Below are 14,754 nucleotides of genomic sequence, written 5' to 3' on the forward strand. Positions count from 1 at the left end.
ATTAGGTTTGCAAATTCTATACCAAGCTGTTATCTAAATAATCTTAATTTCCATTCTTCTACAGCTAAAGAAATATAAACAACAAAATATTAATGATAAAATCCTATACTTCATGCAATTTCTGGTGAGTCACTGAAGTGTCTACAGTGATTGTGTCAGTCTTTATAATGTTTTGGTTGCATTTATGCCTGTCCTAATTCTGTACAAGAGTGAAAAAGCAGAGAAAGAATAAGATCAAGAGAACGTTTTCAGTACGTTCATGTGGCATTCTCTTTTACAGAGTAAAGCTTTCATCTTTTAATCCGATATCCACTTAACTACACTACAGAAGATTTATTTTTACCCCCTCTTGTTTCACAAAGGGCTCAAAAGTCTGTGGCAATTTTGACACATTGTTATAATATTTTTCTGACCCCCTCACATGTAGTATGCATATGCGTGTGTGCACATGCACGTGCACGCACACAGACACACACACACACACACACTTATCCCTGCCTCATTTTCATATGGACACAAAGCCTTGGGATAAAATGATGGTTCATTATAGTGGTACAGAGCTCTTATCTTCATCCGGCAAGAGTCATTTCCTTCCAAAGATTGAAATGCAAATGTGAAAATTAATGATAACTGCATTATCTGATAGCAGAGATAATACCAATTCACTGTCAGAGTAATACACAGTCATTCTACGATTTCCTCCGCTTCTCACAATATTCTTCTTACTGTCAGACTATATCTATGGTTAACTATGTTTCATAGGTGTCTGTTAATTTACTTCAAATGGCATTTCCCAGATCTTATATCTACCACATTTTCCCAATCAAAAAGGAAACGAAATCAGAACTGTAATCTTCAAGCCCTCCTTTGGACGAGCAAAGACGGGGGGGGTGGGGGGAGGCTGTATCATTAAGTACGTGCTTCTAGCTCATCCTACTCTTCTAGTTACCACTACATTTTATGCAAAAACATTCCCCGGATCCCTAGTTTAAGACACAAGGTAGAAGGAGCCCAATCATCTGCATGCCTCCCTAATGTTGAAAAGCAACTGCATGAAACATCTTGTTTATAGACTTCAGAACCATTGTTCTGGTTCAGATGCAACAAGTGTATAAATTTTATTTGATCATGAGAATTCTTGAAAGTTCACTTACACTAAAAGTTCTTTAACTGAATCATTAAATCATTACTAATTATACCCCAGGCAATTTTACTAAAGGTGATGTAAGCCTGATGACCAGAACAAAAATTCCACAATGTTATTTTAGAGGAAAAAAAAAATTTATTTATTATTCCTAAGTGCAAAGATAACATAACAACACTTTAGAAAGGAAAAAAAGAGTGTTGTCATATTTGGAGTAGATCTAACATTTAAAGTGCATATTGCACCAAGGTAAATGATAGATTTATAAGGATTTAGCTATACTAACTCCCCACCAAGTTTCCTTCTAAATCTAACTACGTAAGTCAGCACTCCAGACTTGGCCATCCAATATAATTCTAAAGATTTTCTTATAAGATACACACAACTATGTAAATACTATTTTCTTTTTACTTTTACATTTTATTATTATTATTGCTATCATTTTATGATAGTTCCATATTCCCTTATCCCTTCCCCAAATCCCTCCCCCCCCAACTAGTTCCTCTATATCATTACTAACATATAGTTCTTTATACACAGTCATATGTCCATCATTGCGGGCATGGACAATGGCAGAGAGCCCAGAATTCTATTGTCAAGATATAGTAAACAATTTCATTGTAAGTCCATCCTTGTCTGGAAACAGAAATGCATACCACACTGCATCCTCACATCTGGATGTTAGTCTCCATTTCACAGCTACTGAACATCCCCTTAAATGAAACTCATGATACCAAATCAACAATATGAGGAAAAATAGAAATTTACAATGCCATAAGGTTAAATGACATGTTACTAGATATGACAGTCTCTTCATTTAAGGGGATGTAAATACTATTTTCAAAATAAGGTCAGCATCCCAATGACTGCCCATTTTGAAAGAATAAAATGAAAAGTGTTTAACAAAATTCTTTCCTGGAGTTTGGAAAATAAAATTTACTAAGTCTCTGATCTCTAAAACTGCCTGCATAACAAAGTTTCAAGAAAGCTGCTATTCTTCCATTTTATAGTTAAGGAAATTGAAGATCAGATTTTTAACATGCCAGAAGTCACGAAGCACAAACAATAATTACTAAGCTACAGAGAAACCATCTGATGTACGGGCTCCAAGGGACATGGCATACAAACACCATAAAAGACTGTAAGTTACACAGCCCGAAGTCATAAGGCTGTGCCTGTAACAACAGGCGTAGATCTTTTACTCTAAGCTTTGTACGCTTTCTTCTGTAGTATAAACCATGCTGTACTTTCCAGGCTAAGTGTTGATTAATTATTGCATGAGTAACCCAAATATAGTACATGGGTAGTTAGAGAGCTAAAGGAAAGAAACAACATTCAGAAAGAAGAATGTGGATAGTTTGACTCTATACCCTTTAGACTCCTACTTAGCACTTTTCAAAACAAAATAGTGTACAATTAAGACATAACAAATATTTATTAAATAATTAAATGTGTAAGAATATTGGAAAGCTGAAGAGTTTGCAAGTTGATAATATATGAAAAGTTGCAACGCTGATAAAAGAAATAGAGGCAGGTAGACAAAAAAAAAGTCGACAACAACAACAAAAAAAGTAAAATACAAATCCAGACAAAATAATAGCAAGCAACAAGCAGTAGATGATTTAGAAATCAACCCAAATCATCTCAGGGTAATCTGTCTTAAAGTAAGAAAAATGCAATTTTTAAAACAGATACACAAAATGCTGAAATAATGAGGTAATGACAATGACTTTTGTATTGACCTGAGTCTTACTAGTTTGTATATGTCCAGCTTTCCATCCCAATTGTAAAAGATTCGTAGCATCATAGAAGATATTTTAAAAACAGTGATAAAATGTAAACATAAAGGATCTGATTACAGAAATATTCAACAACTGTAATATTTTCCCAACAATTGCTTAGAGCCCATATGAAATAATAATTAACAAAGGTGTAGACAACAGCAATTATGAATATGCATTTTGAGGAATGACAAATAAGGATAAAATGCTTCTATTCTGTGGACTTTACATTTCTTAACAAGAGAACACCTCAGATGGGAGCTGATTCATTACTAAATAGAGTCATCAAGACAATAGTGGAGTCTTCGTGCATTAAACTCTAAAATATGACAAGACATGATTCATCGTAAATGATGCCACCTCTATGCTCCAAATTCTTCAGGTAATTTCTTTGTCCTGTGATTGTGTTCTATTTTTAGAAAAAAAAAATGCTCTCTCTTTTTAGGATTGGGGAAAGGTCTTAAATCAGAAATCTTTGAAATCATAACTGGTTCATTGCCTCATGTATATTAACACAGAAGTTAATGACAAATATCACCAAAGTTTAGCCACAGTGGATCTGTTTTGCAAGTGGGCATGAAAACTTCAGATTCAATACTCATCGCAAGTACTCCAAAGTCATAATATGTAAATAACTTCATTTGGATTTATCAGCTGTTCATATCATTTTCTGTATTTCACAAATAAGGACACATGCATAGACAGATTAGGCAATTTACCAAGAATCTCCACCTACTCGGTGGCAAAGTCAGAATATGGACTTAAGTCCTTGGAATTCAGAGCTCATTTCCTACTCTTCAGGGAAATGTCACTAAAGTCTGGACTATTTTCCCTAACAATAAAAAATCCCAATATTGCTTTGGGAATAACAAGAATTACAATAACAGTATCAAAGCAGTTTCTGCTTAATACAATAACAAAAGTAGAAAAATGTGTCCTTTACATCCTCCTGAATTTTCTGGTTGAAGAAATAAATGATCATTAGGTTATCAATTAAGTTATCAAAACACACAGATGAGACCATCTGAGTCTACTTGCTTAGGAATATGCACTTTCCCTTTTACATCCACATGAAAATACAATTTCCTTCATCAAATTCAACTAAATACAGTCAAATAAATGTACCTAATATTTTTAAAAATCTCATCTTGAATAATGGCAACATTTTTTACTTTGCTTTTCATCTTTGTGCAACCTTGTGAGAAAAACAGCTTTGGGGAAAAGTTGGTATTTGGTGTGAAGCATGTATGCAATAATTTATCACACCCTGAATTTACTCACCGGCTCACAAGCCACTGGAGAAGGTATAAACCTTAGGCATGAAGAGAAAACATATGCCCCTAAAATGTTCCCTGTCATCCCAGAAAAACGGAAAGTGTCATTGGCCAAGAAGCATATCTACAAGACAACTGAGCAGATTTTGCCTGAAAAAATCTCCTAAACATTTACACAGTTAATTCCAGAAGTAAAGAAGTTTGATATGCAAAGCTGACCCACTCTTTTTACATATATGTACCATTTATTACAAAATTTACATTTTCTAAACAATGTCTTTTATCTTTTCCTTTATTTGTGTGTGGTATCCAAGAATTTCTTCCCCACATTGAAAAGACATAAACATTAGTTGGCAAGGTAAAAAATGCCAGCAAAGGTCTACATTTGCTAACTTTAAAAATGCAGTATTGTTATTTTAAAACTACATTTTCATCCAAATCCTTGTATAGCAATATTCTATGGTATACAGAATACAAACACTTGTGTGTATCATGAATACCATTAGAAATGACATAACAATCAGATATACTGTATCTTCATTTTTGTTTGCATTATATTTTCCAGCTGCTGGTTTCAGAAAATTACCACTGGAGTTCCTCTCTTCTTCACGCACAGCAGACAGCAATTTGCAAAGTCATGCAAGGGTGAAAATGTGATTGAAATATAGGGATCTTTCTTAATGAAAAATATTACTGCTTTGGAAATTATGGCAGAAACTATTTCAGACTCGCTTACATCCTTAACCTTTATGATATAATAAACTGCTTATAAATATATCATCAACTGTATATTACTTTGCAATAAAGTTTTCTCCTGAGAAGTTCTTAGGAATATTATATATTTACATATAATTAACTTGGTAATTTGGAAAAGTTTAATTAGCTTTTCTTGAAATGATTATATGACAAGATTGTTAAAAATAAATTTATTTTTATTTATGAACATAGAAATACTGTTAAAACCCTAAATCACATTGGTGGGCATCCTTGAAAATTTCCCAAGCTTCTAAAGAAATACTGAAGTTTGACCTATGACTGACAACGTTAGTGAACTGAAAATGATCATTCTTTGAAGTATTATAATTTATACTCATTTGTAACACTTAAAATCGTGCCCAATTTTAATTGTTATGCCATCAAGATATTGTGCTCAAAGAAAAAGAAAGTATAGTTGACTAATTTATATAAACATAAAGAATATAACTAATAGAGACATTAAACAGAGGTAACAGTGGTGTTTGCACTTTAGCAAAATGACAAATATAATCCTCCCCTCCCCTCTATTTTTAGACTATAAAGATTTATAGGAGCTTCTCACACTACTTAAAGGTTAAGAAAAACAGTATTTGAATTCCTGGAAGTGCAACAGCTGGCTGGATTTTTATTTCCTGTCCTACCTGGACCATCCCAGTCCTCTGCTTCAGCTCCAGGCTGCCCTGCTTTCTCTGGCTGGGTGTCTCCATCGGATTCTGCAGTCTCCTGGATTCCTCCCTCGTCACCTGAAAAACACCGACATGGAGAAACACAAATAAATGATCAAAGCTCTCTGAGATTCGGATCCTCATGGCAGAGCTGTGCTTACCACATATCTAATCATATGTTTGTTACATTCATCATCATAATCATGTTGGTATGTAACTTGAGTAAATATTTAACATCAACAATTACAACAATATCCTAAACAATAAAGTATATTTTCACAAAAATTCCATTGCAATCAAAATTACATATAGGAGGATCAAATAGCTCTATCTAATTTTCTAGCATTTTCAATATAGAAAAAAAAACAAGCTCATTTATGAAAATATTACAAATTTTATAAAGGCAAGATACTATAAGATAAAAATGCAATTTCATAGGATAATTTATATTTGTGATTCATGTTGCAATATTTTGAACATTTTTATTTTTATCCTCATTCATACTCTCCAAAACTTGCTCCTATTTCTTTTAAAATGAGATATAAATAGGTTATAATTAAATGGTTAGCATAGGAGATGAGCCAGGGACTAAATGCTACACAATGCAAAACGACATAAAGCTACACTTCTTGAATAAGTATAGCTGGTTTCCACTATCTCATGGCTTTGTTTCCACATAAAAATGTAATGTTTTCAGCAAAAATACAGTTATGGCAAAGAAGAAACATATTAATAATGCAATAACATTTTAAAAACCAAAAGTCTAATTTATGAATACACTCACTTTAAGTGATAATAAATATGTGCTGCTTTTAAGAAAAATAACACATTTATCATAGAGCACACATAAAAACATTAAATATCCAAAAATAAACAGAAATGGAAAACAGAATAATATGAAATAAATCTGCAAATAAAACTAGTATTAAAACCATGGTAACTACTTCTCTTTTCTTCAAGATGCATTTTTTTTAATTTTAAAGGCACAGTAAGAGAAGAAGCAGCAACAAAGTCAGAGAACTTCCAACTGATGGGTCATTCCCCAAAAGCCAACAACAACCAGGACTGGCCTCTATCAAAGTCAGGAGGAAAACACTGTGGACTCCAGGACTTGAAAAGTCCTCTGTTGCCTCCCAACTGTATCAGCAGAAAGGTGAAGGAAGGACTTGATCCCAGCAAATCCGATATGAAATGAGGCTGTCCCAAAGGAAAGTTTAGCCTACTGAGTCACAATGTCTGCCCTTTAGTTTTTAATTTCACAATCCTAACATTTAAAAGTTAAATTACTTGCTTTGTTCATGTATTCCATAACCATTTTCTATGTACTTGTCCAAGCATTTCACAGAATTCATACACTTATATGATCATACAAAAATACACTCAATTTTTTAAACATTTCAGAGCAAACTAGAAGATACAAAATGTCTAATAAATCCTACCATTTGCAACACAATGGTCCCATGTAGAGATCAATTTTCTCAATGAAATAAGCCAATCCCAAAAGGTCAAAAATTATCATATCTTAAATGTTCTCTTATAAAAAGCCAACTTCATGCAAAACACAAGATCAAACTGTGTGTGTGTGTGTGTGTGTGTGTGTGTGTGTGTGTGTGTAGAGAGAGAGACTAACTAGAGAACTATATAATAAAAGGCAAGTATACCATGCAGTGACGATACCATGCAGTATGCATCCTACTTCTGAATAAAAACAAGAACCCCTCAATGAAACTGTTAAATGTATCTTGACAATAGGATGCTGGACGACTTTCCACCAGTGTCTATACTTACACTGTCATGATACATTTAAATAGTAGAATGATGGACTTGTGACTGTTGTTGAAAGACTATACTAATGGTAAAAGATAAGGGAAAACAGTGGAACAGGGGGAGGTTGGGGAAGGCGGGATGGGAAATTCCTGAGTCTAAAACACTGTTTCATTAAAAAATAAATAAACAAATCAGTATTTTCAGGCTTGGACATGTATTATCATGTTAATATGAACTTTGAACGTTAACCTTCATATGATGGCTCAGTTTGGGTGTTAATCCGACAGGATTATGGATTGTTCCCTAGGTATGTCTGTGAGGGTATTCCCAGAGGAGATTGGCAGATGAGTGAGCAAGGTCCATCCTCCCTGCTGGCTGTCACTATCTAATCATCAAGGAGCACAGATGATCAGAAAGATGATTTCCTCTTTCTTCCAGGACTTAAGATGAACTCAGTATCATTTCCTGGAGCCTCACGATTTCAGGCTCTCTGGGCCTCGGGATCCAGGATGAAGAACAGCTGCAACCTGGGTTCCCAGACCTCTGGTGTGGAACTAAGAGTTTCTCTGTCACATCTCCTATTCCCTGACTTGAAGATTTAAACCAAGCCACTTTATCAGCTTGCCTGCTTCTGCAATGTGCAATTCCTCAGCCTCCCAATTCCTGTAACAAATTCCCGTATGGATATACATTCACGGATTGTTTAATGGCAGGGTGCTTTGAGAACTATGTCCTTTGGTGATTTGTTCATAGCATGATTACCATAAAGGTCTAGATGATGCAACCCATACATAAATAAATGGTATAAGCCCTTGAAAACGGGGTCTACCTTTGATCAAAACTGGTTGATGCATGACTGTCTCTATATGTGTGTGTTGGGGGAGATGTTATTTCTGGAAATTTCTTACTTTCTCCATATATTTTATAGACATCTCTATCTATAGCTTCACAACACAAAGACCTTAAAAGTAGAATAAAATTAAGGACAGAGAATACGTTACAATGAGGATAGTGCCAAGTGACAGCTCTGTTGAACTCAATTTCCTTAACAGAAAAGCACTGGCTCTCGTGGCTAATGAAGAAAGAAGTATACAACCCGCACCACTAACCCTATGTCCAAAACTGATACCTCTTTGGAAGTGATCTTCTCCTTTTAGACTGATCAGATGAATACCAATGGAACTTCATCCAGCAAATACTTACTGAAAATCTACCACGTTTAATAATTGTTGTAGGTTCCATACGATACAGAGAGTACATATCAAATCCCTTTCTGGAAACAGAGAACTCATGAAGGAGAGCAGGTTCACCAAATCAGTGTGTGAAACAAGGTTGGATTGCCATAGGACAGTACTAAAAAAGAGACAATAATTAGATAAAACTTCATCCTTCATGTTCCTTTTTCAGTTCCTGTAACAGTGTCAACCAATTAATTCCTGGAGATTAGGGAGTTCTGAGGCAAAACCAGGTTGATCTTCAGTTCACACACCCTAGTAAGCTCAAAGTACATTAAAATATCCAACTGTTCATTAGCCCCTTGCCTGCCCTGGTTCCTGCCAAATGAACCTTTTTCCACCTTCCCGGTCCAATAAGTAACAGATCAAACCAGGTCAGCAGGTGCCTTGTGGCATCTGTTGTGAATCCTAGGCCAGGTTGGCTAGTCATTAAATACTTGGGTTTTCACCCCTACATATAAGTAATTCTTGAGGCAATGTCATACAAAAAGCAGACAGTCATAACTGGAAGCACAGTTTTGGGACTGTTGGGGAATCTTAAAGTCACTTTCCATGAGCTGGATCCCTTGTGCTGACTCCTGACTGCAGGGTCCAGTCTGATTTCTGCCCTCTCTGTCCTATTTTGCTTATCATGGAGTCAGACATCTATGAACTCCTTGAGTGGCTTTTCCTCAAGCTACGATTTTTGGTTGAGTTGACCCAGTAGAAGCACTGACAGAAGATTAGCTGACAGAAGGAGAGGGACAACTTGGGCAGTTGGTCCTCAAGCCCTCCCCACTGCTTGTCTCCTGCAGCTGTCACTACAGACACAAACCTCCCTTTTGGAGATTTCTCCCTACTCCTCTTAGGCTCCTCATAAGCATCACTGTCTCATACACCTCTTGAGAACAAAGTGCTAACAGCTTCCCAATGCTGGGTCCCCTTGGGTACTTCTCACCCCTCCATCCAGATCTTGTATACTCTCCCTTCATCAAACCTACTGATCATGTAATCAATTTTCTACTTGAATCCTTACAGATATACTCTATTCCTTCCCCAGCTTCTCATAGTATTTTTGCAACTTTTGGTACAGTTAACACATCTGTTATATTTTATGAGATATTTTCTATAAATGCTTTATTTTATAACATTTATTTAAAAACCAAAGACTTAATTTTAAAAACAGTAGTGTTTAAAAACAAACATCACTATTATAAATGGAAAAATCAGTATCATATGGAAAAAAACAGAGAGTAAGTCACAGAAATCAATTCAAAAGAAACACAATTAACAATGTTAAATTCTATTATGTCTCTTTCCATTCTGAGTATCTGGTCTTTTGCTTTGTATTAGAAAAACAGCAAACATGACAATATTTAAGTCATGGTCACATGAAGCTGAGACAAGCTCAATGACTTAACAACAAGAAACAGAAGAAGACTAGAAATGTTCTCTATTGATTCAATGCTATTTCATAAGACATCAGTAAGTGTACCAACTAATTCTTTTTGATTACCATCAGGTATCCTTGACCTAATTTGGGGAACTACTGGCATTTGCAACACTTTATTTTTCACAGGAACAAGACTCCACAATAGGATCTGCCACTTTATTGAGTATCCTTGTGATTACATTCCAACAGCCTAACTGAAGTTTCAGCAGCAGGTGTTGTGCTAATTCAGCAGCATGTACAAAGGGAATTGTTCTTCTCAACAGTGTAAAGAATGCAACCTAAAGTTTTGAAATAGTATCCACCCACTATTATTTTTTTTTACCAGTTTTCTCCATCATTCATTTTGTGAAAAGCAGTGAAAGAGAGAGAGAGAATTCTTCATTATCTGATTATAGAATCCCCAAATGCTCACAACAACCTGGGCAATACCAAGCAAAGCCTAGGTGCCAAGAATTCCATTTGGATCACCCACATGGGTGGCACCAACAGAATTACCTGAGACATTATCAGTCTTCCAGGGAGCAGATTAGCAGTAAACTGAATTGAAAGCAGAGTCAGTGCTCAATCAAAGGCACTCTGATTATGGGATGCAGACATCCTAATTAGTGGCTTAACCTCATGTACTACAATGCCTGCCCCTCTCATTCAGCATAAATCTTCAAAGAATCTAAGCACCAAAGGTGACTTGGGGAACTAAAGTAAGATCAAAGCCCCAATGCAAGAAACTGATATGCAGACAGGATCAATAATTTACCCTTGGTCTATAGCTAGAACATAAATTTCTAGACAAGGAGCGTCTCTCCAAATAGTCTCACACTTCAGCAATAAGAATTTCCCACTCGTAGTAGAAGTGGCAGATTGTCCACACCAAGCAGGACAGTAGAGTTTTTGGGAAATATGATAGGCCTAAAATGGCCTAAGCAGCAGCTTATACAAGATAAGAAATTAAATTGGAGAATCTTGACTTGTACTCCAGTTTCCTTCCTAAACATCTTTTATGATCCCCTCCCTTCCCCAGTTAAAGGAAAAAAAATGTGAATACTTTAATCATCATCACACAGAACCCAATACAAGCAGCAGGTGTTAAAAATAATTTATCCAAGGCCTAGAGACTAGAGTAAGATTCATAGCAGAGCCACTTTCAGAAGTTTTATATTCAGGTATTGACTCAGCATCACACGAAAGAAGCGAATCTTGGGCTTTACTATTATATTGGCAGGAAAAGTACAGCACCATGCAAAATTTAAACAATCATTAACATTTATGATACACACGTCTGAACACACAATGAGAAACTTTTAAAATGACAATACTTTCTGATATTATAATACATAATCTAGCAGAGAAGAGAGGCAAAATATCTAAGAACAGTGATCACTAATCAAAAATCCAAAATTAAGGCAGTTTATGAATAATTCCAAGCAGCCATAGGTACAAGTATAAAAATTTACGGACCAGAAGCATAAACAAAGAACCAAGATAATATACTTATGAGTTGTACCTTCATGTTAAGGCAATGAGAAGCACTTGCTCTAGTTTCCTGGGGAAGCTGGCATGATCCATATGATACAAATAATGGAATCTACAAGTAACAGGGTTTCTTAAAGACCTCTGTCTTTGAACTGTCTCATTCAGGCTATAACAACACTCTACCTCATGTCTTGAATCCTTCCCTTAATTGCTGTGAGGCTATGGTTAAGCAGACCCTCAAACATTTTATTAGGTAAATTACATATCTGGAAGAAAAAATAATATACAAACAACTACAGAAGAAAATGTTTAGAATAACATATTGCATCATAGTCATAGTAATCACAAGACTGAGAAGTTAAAGAAAATAATTCACCTGAATCAATGTTTTCTTAAGCTGCAAAGAGATGGTACAAATCATTCTGTACTTATTTAAATGCCACTTTTTGAGTCCTAGGCCCTGGGTGATGTGCAGCATATATAAATATATATATATTTAACCCCTTCTTTCATAAAATGAAGTTTTAGAGGGAGACATCAACAGAGAATTGCAATCTGGTCCAGTGAAAGTCTTGATTACAACAATCCATGATCACACAGGAACACACAGGCACTGCACCTTACCCAGATTTGGTGCCTCAAAAGGAAGCAATGAATTATCCCAAACTTCAGAGGTATGATCTTATGTAAAACTGAATTCTGTAGGTTTAATGATCTGAGACTCTATGTTTATAAACACCTTTTTTCTGACCAAAAATATGAGTCATCAGGGCCAGAGTTGTGGCACAGTGAGTTAAACTTCTACTTTGACACCAGTACGATTTTTATCTAACCTCCTCCTAAGCAAGGCAGGAAAAGATGATCCAAATATTTGGGCTCCTCATACCCTTGTGGGAAAGAACAGGGTTCTGGTTCCTTATTTCAGCTGGCACAGCCATGGCTGGAGTAGCAATCTGGGGAGTGATTTCTCTCTCTCTCTCTCCTCTGCCTTAAAAATACAAAAATAGCATAAATCTTTAAAGAAATTAGGAAGAATATCCCCTAAGGAAAGATACTACAATGCTTAAATTAGTGTATAGGAAAAAATGGCAGCTGAAAACAGCAGGTGGTTAAAGTAGACAGCATTTTAACCCATGAATAACACATGGACCCACCGATGTGTGTGAAATCTGACATTGGGAGAGGTTCTGATGGAGGAGCCTGGGCAGCTACTCTGGCAGGACACAGTCCCTGCACATAAGCAAAAGAAGCATGATAAGGAACAGCTCAGACCAGGCCAGGGAAAGATACCCACTGGCATACATTTGGCACAGGTCAGGGGCAGACTAGGCTGAACCAGTTCACATCAGCCACTGGTGAATCCAAGCACCAGAACAGTGTGGGTTGGGCCAGGTATGGCCGCAACACATACAAAAACATATTACAGCTGGGATAGGGTACATGATGGGCTGGGCTAGACTGTAACCCTCACTAGCTGGAAATAGGGGTGGGGTCGCTGGACAGAACAGCACCCCCAGCATGTGTGGGGGCTGGATAGTGGAGGTGGTTGTGTTAAACTAGGCTGTAATGCCCAATGACATGTATGAGCTGAATGGGATATGGACAGACTAGACTAGTCTGCTGTACATACTGGCAAGCAGGGGAACTAGGGCAGGGGGAGTGCCTTGTTGGGGTTATTGTGGGTTGCCCTGCCTAGGCTGCAGCTCCTACTGGTTTATGTAAGGGCCCAGTGTGGGCGGGGAAGAATCAGGCTGGAATGCAACACCCATTGGTTCCAGTGGAAGACAGGACTAGAAACAGAACTGACCCAGCAATTGCAACGACCAGCTGATTGCGGCAATGGACTGTACTGAACCCTGTACTTGCAAGTACACACCAGAAACTTGTCTGGGATCACCTCAGACAAGGTTTCTTTGGGGATCTCCCCAGTCAAACTGCCAGACTCAGAACTCCAACCATGAAGAGAAGTACAGGCTCCATGGTCTGCCATGGAGTGCAAAGGCCAGAACTGAGCCTCTTCAGATGCTTAGAAGGAGCAGTGGAAAGTACAATCAGGTGCACATGGAGGATATGGCAGTCTATCAGATCCTGCAGAGGATACCTGGCACCACAACAGAGGACAGAACAAATTAATCAACTGACTCAGCCATATGCCGGCAGTGAAAATCTGGGCAAACAGAGACTCTAAGGTGGACTATGTCAATCAGTGGATTCTGCAGCGACTTCATTCCAATGTTGAGAGTAGCAGCAATTCATAATGGTTGAAATGATTGCACTATCAAAACCACTTGAGCAAGATCCTCAGAGCATTGGGGATCTGGGATGGGTGGGAGGTTGGGTGGGGCTTCTCCCTTTATCTTTCCATTTACCCCAGATACAGAAAAAAAAAAGAGAGAGAGAGAGAGAATGTGGAAATAATAGTCTTACCCATTTTCCTGTAGCCCTGGAACCTTTGTGCCCTAATTAACCATGTAAAGAATGTAAAAAAAAAAAAAAATGGCAGCTGAAAAAGCAAGGTGAAACCAGACAGCATTTTAACCCATGAGTATGAATCAAAGCTCAAAATGCTAAGGAAAATATTCCTATTGTATGACATTCAACTGAATTGTATTCTTTCCTTTATTCAGTAGGAGACAAAATACCCCTGCTCCTTCTCATCCAGTATCTATTAGATAACATAAATGGCCAAAAGATGACACATCCCAGAAGACAACTGTCTGCATATAGAAATTTGGTAAATCATTCAAACTGGAAAAATTATAATTCAGCCTCTTAAGGGCTTGCTTAAACTAGTAATTCTATATTATAATAAATCACTTTCATTAAATGACATTTAATTACCAAATCAGAACTACAGAGCTTAGATTTAACTTGTGCCAACATCTGGAGCAAACTAGTATTGATAACCCTGATTCATTGAACAATTTGCTCTAATTTGTTTCATTATGCAGCACATATAATTAGCACTAGAAATAAATATTGCAGAGTATTCAGTTAAAGAAGCACTTTGAAAATAGTTAATTATCCACAATTAGCATCTCAAAAGAATTTGCATTTTGTACCTATTTTAATCTTTAGGAAACTTGGTATACATGCAATATATGTTATGTTAAGAAAAAATAGAACCAGATTTTAAATTCTGCTTAGTTATTTAAATGCATTTTCTTAAAGAAATAATGCCAAAACAGAAGCATGACTAAGGTGAAAATGACAGAAATAAAAAAGATCAA

General features: G+C 36.5%; 1 protein-coding gene across 1 annotated transcript in view; it reads right to left on the reverse strand.

Moving 5' to 3' along the window:
* ZFPM2 (zinc finger protein, FOG family member 2) overlaps positions 1-14,754 on the reverse strand; it is a 433,560-nt gene that overhangs the window by 307,344 nt on the left and 111,462 nt on the right. Inside the window, exon 3 of the mRNA XM_040979429.1 lies at positions 5,597-5,698. Coding sequence (XP_040835363.1) covers positions 5,597-5,698 — 102 coding nt within the window. The remainder of the gene's footprint in view (positions 1-5,596; positions 5,699-14,754) is intronic.

This window comes from Ochotona curzoniae, unplaced genomic scaffold, assembly GCF_017591425.1.
Source record: "Ochotona curzoniae isolate NIBS_2020 unplaced genomic scaffold, NIBS_Ocur_1.0 contig_3190, whole genome shotgun sequence".
NCBI classification, from domain to species: domain Eukaryota; kingdom Metazoa; phylum Chordata; class Mammalia; order Lagomorpha; family Ochotonidae; genus Ochotona; species Ochotona curzoniae.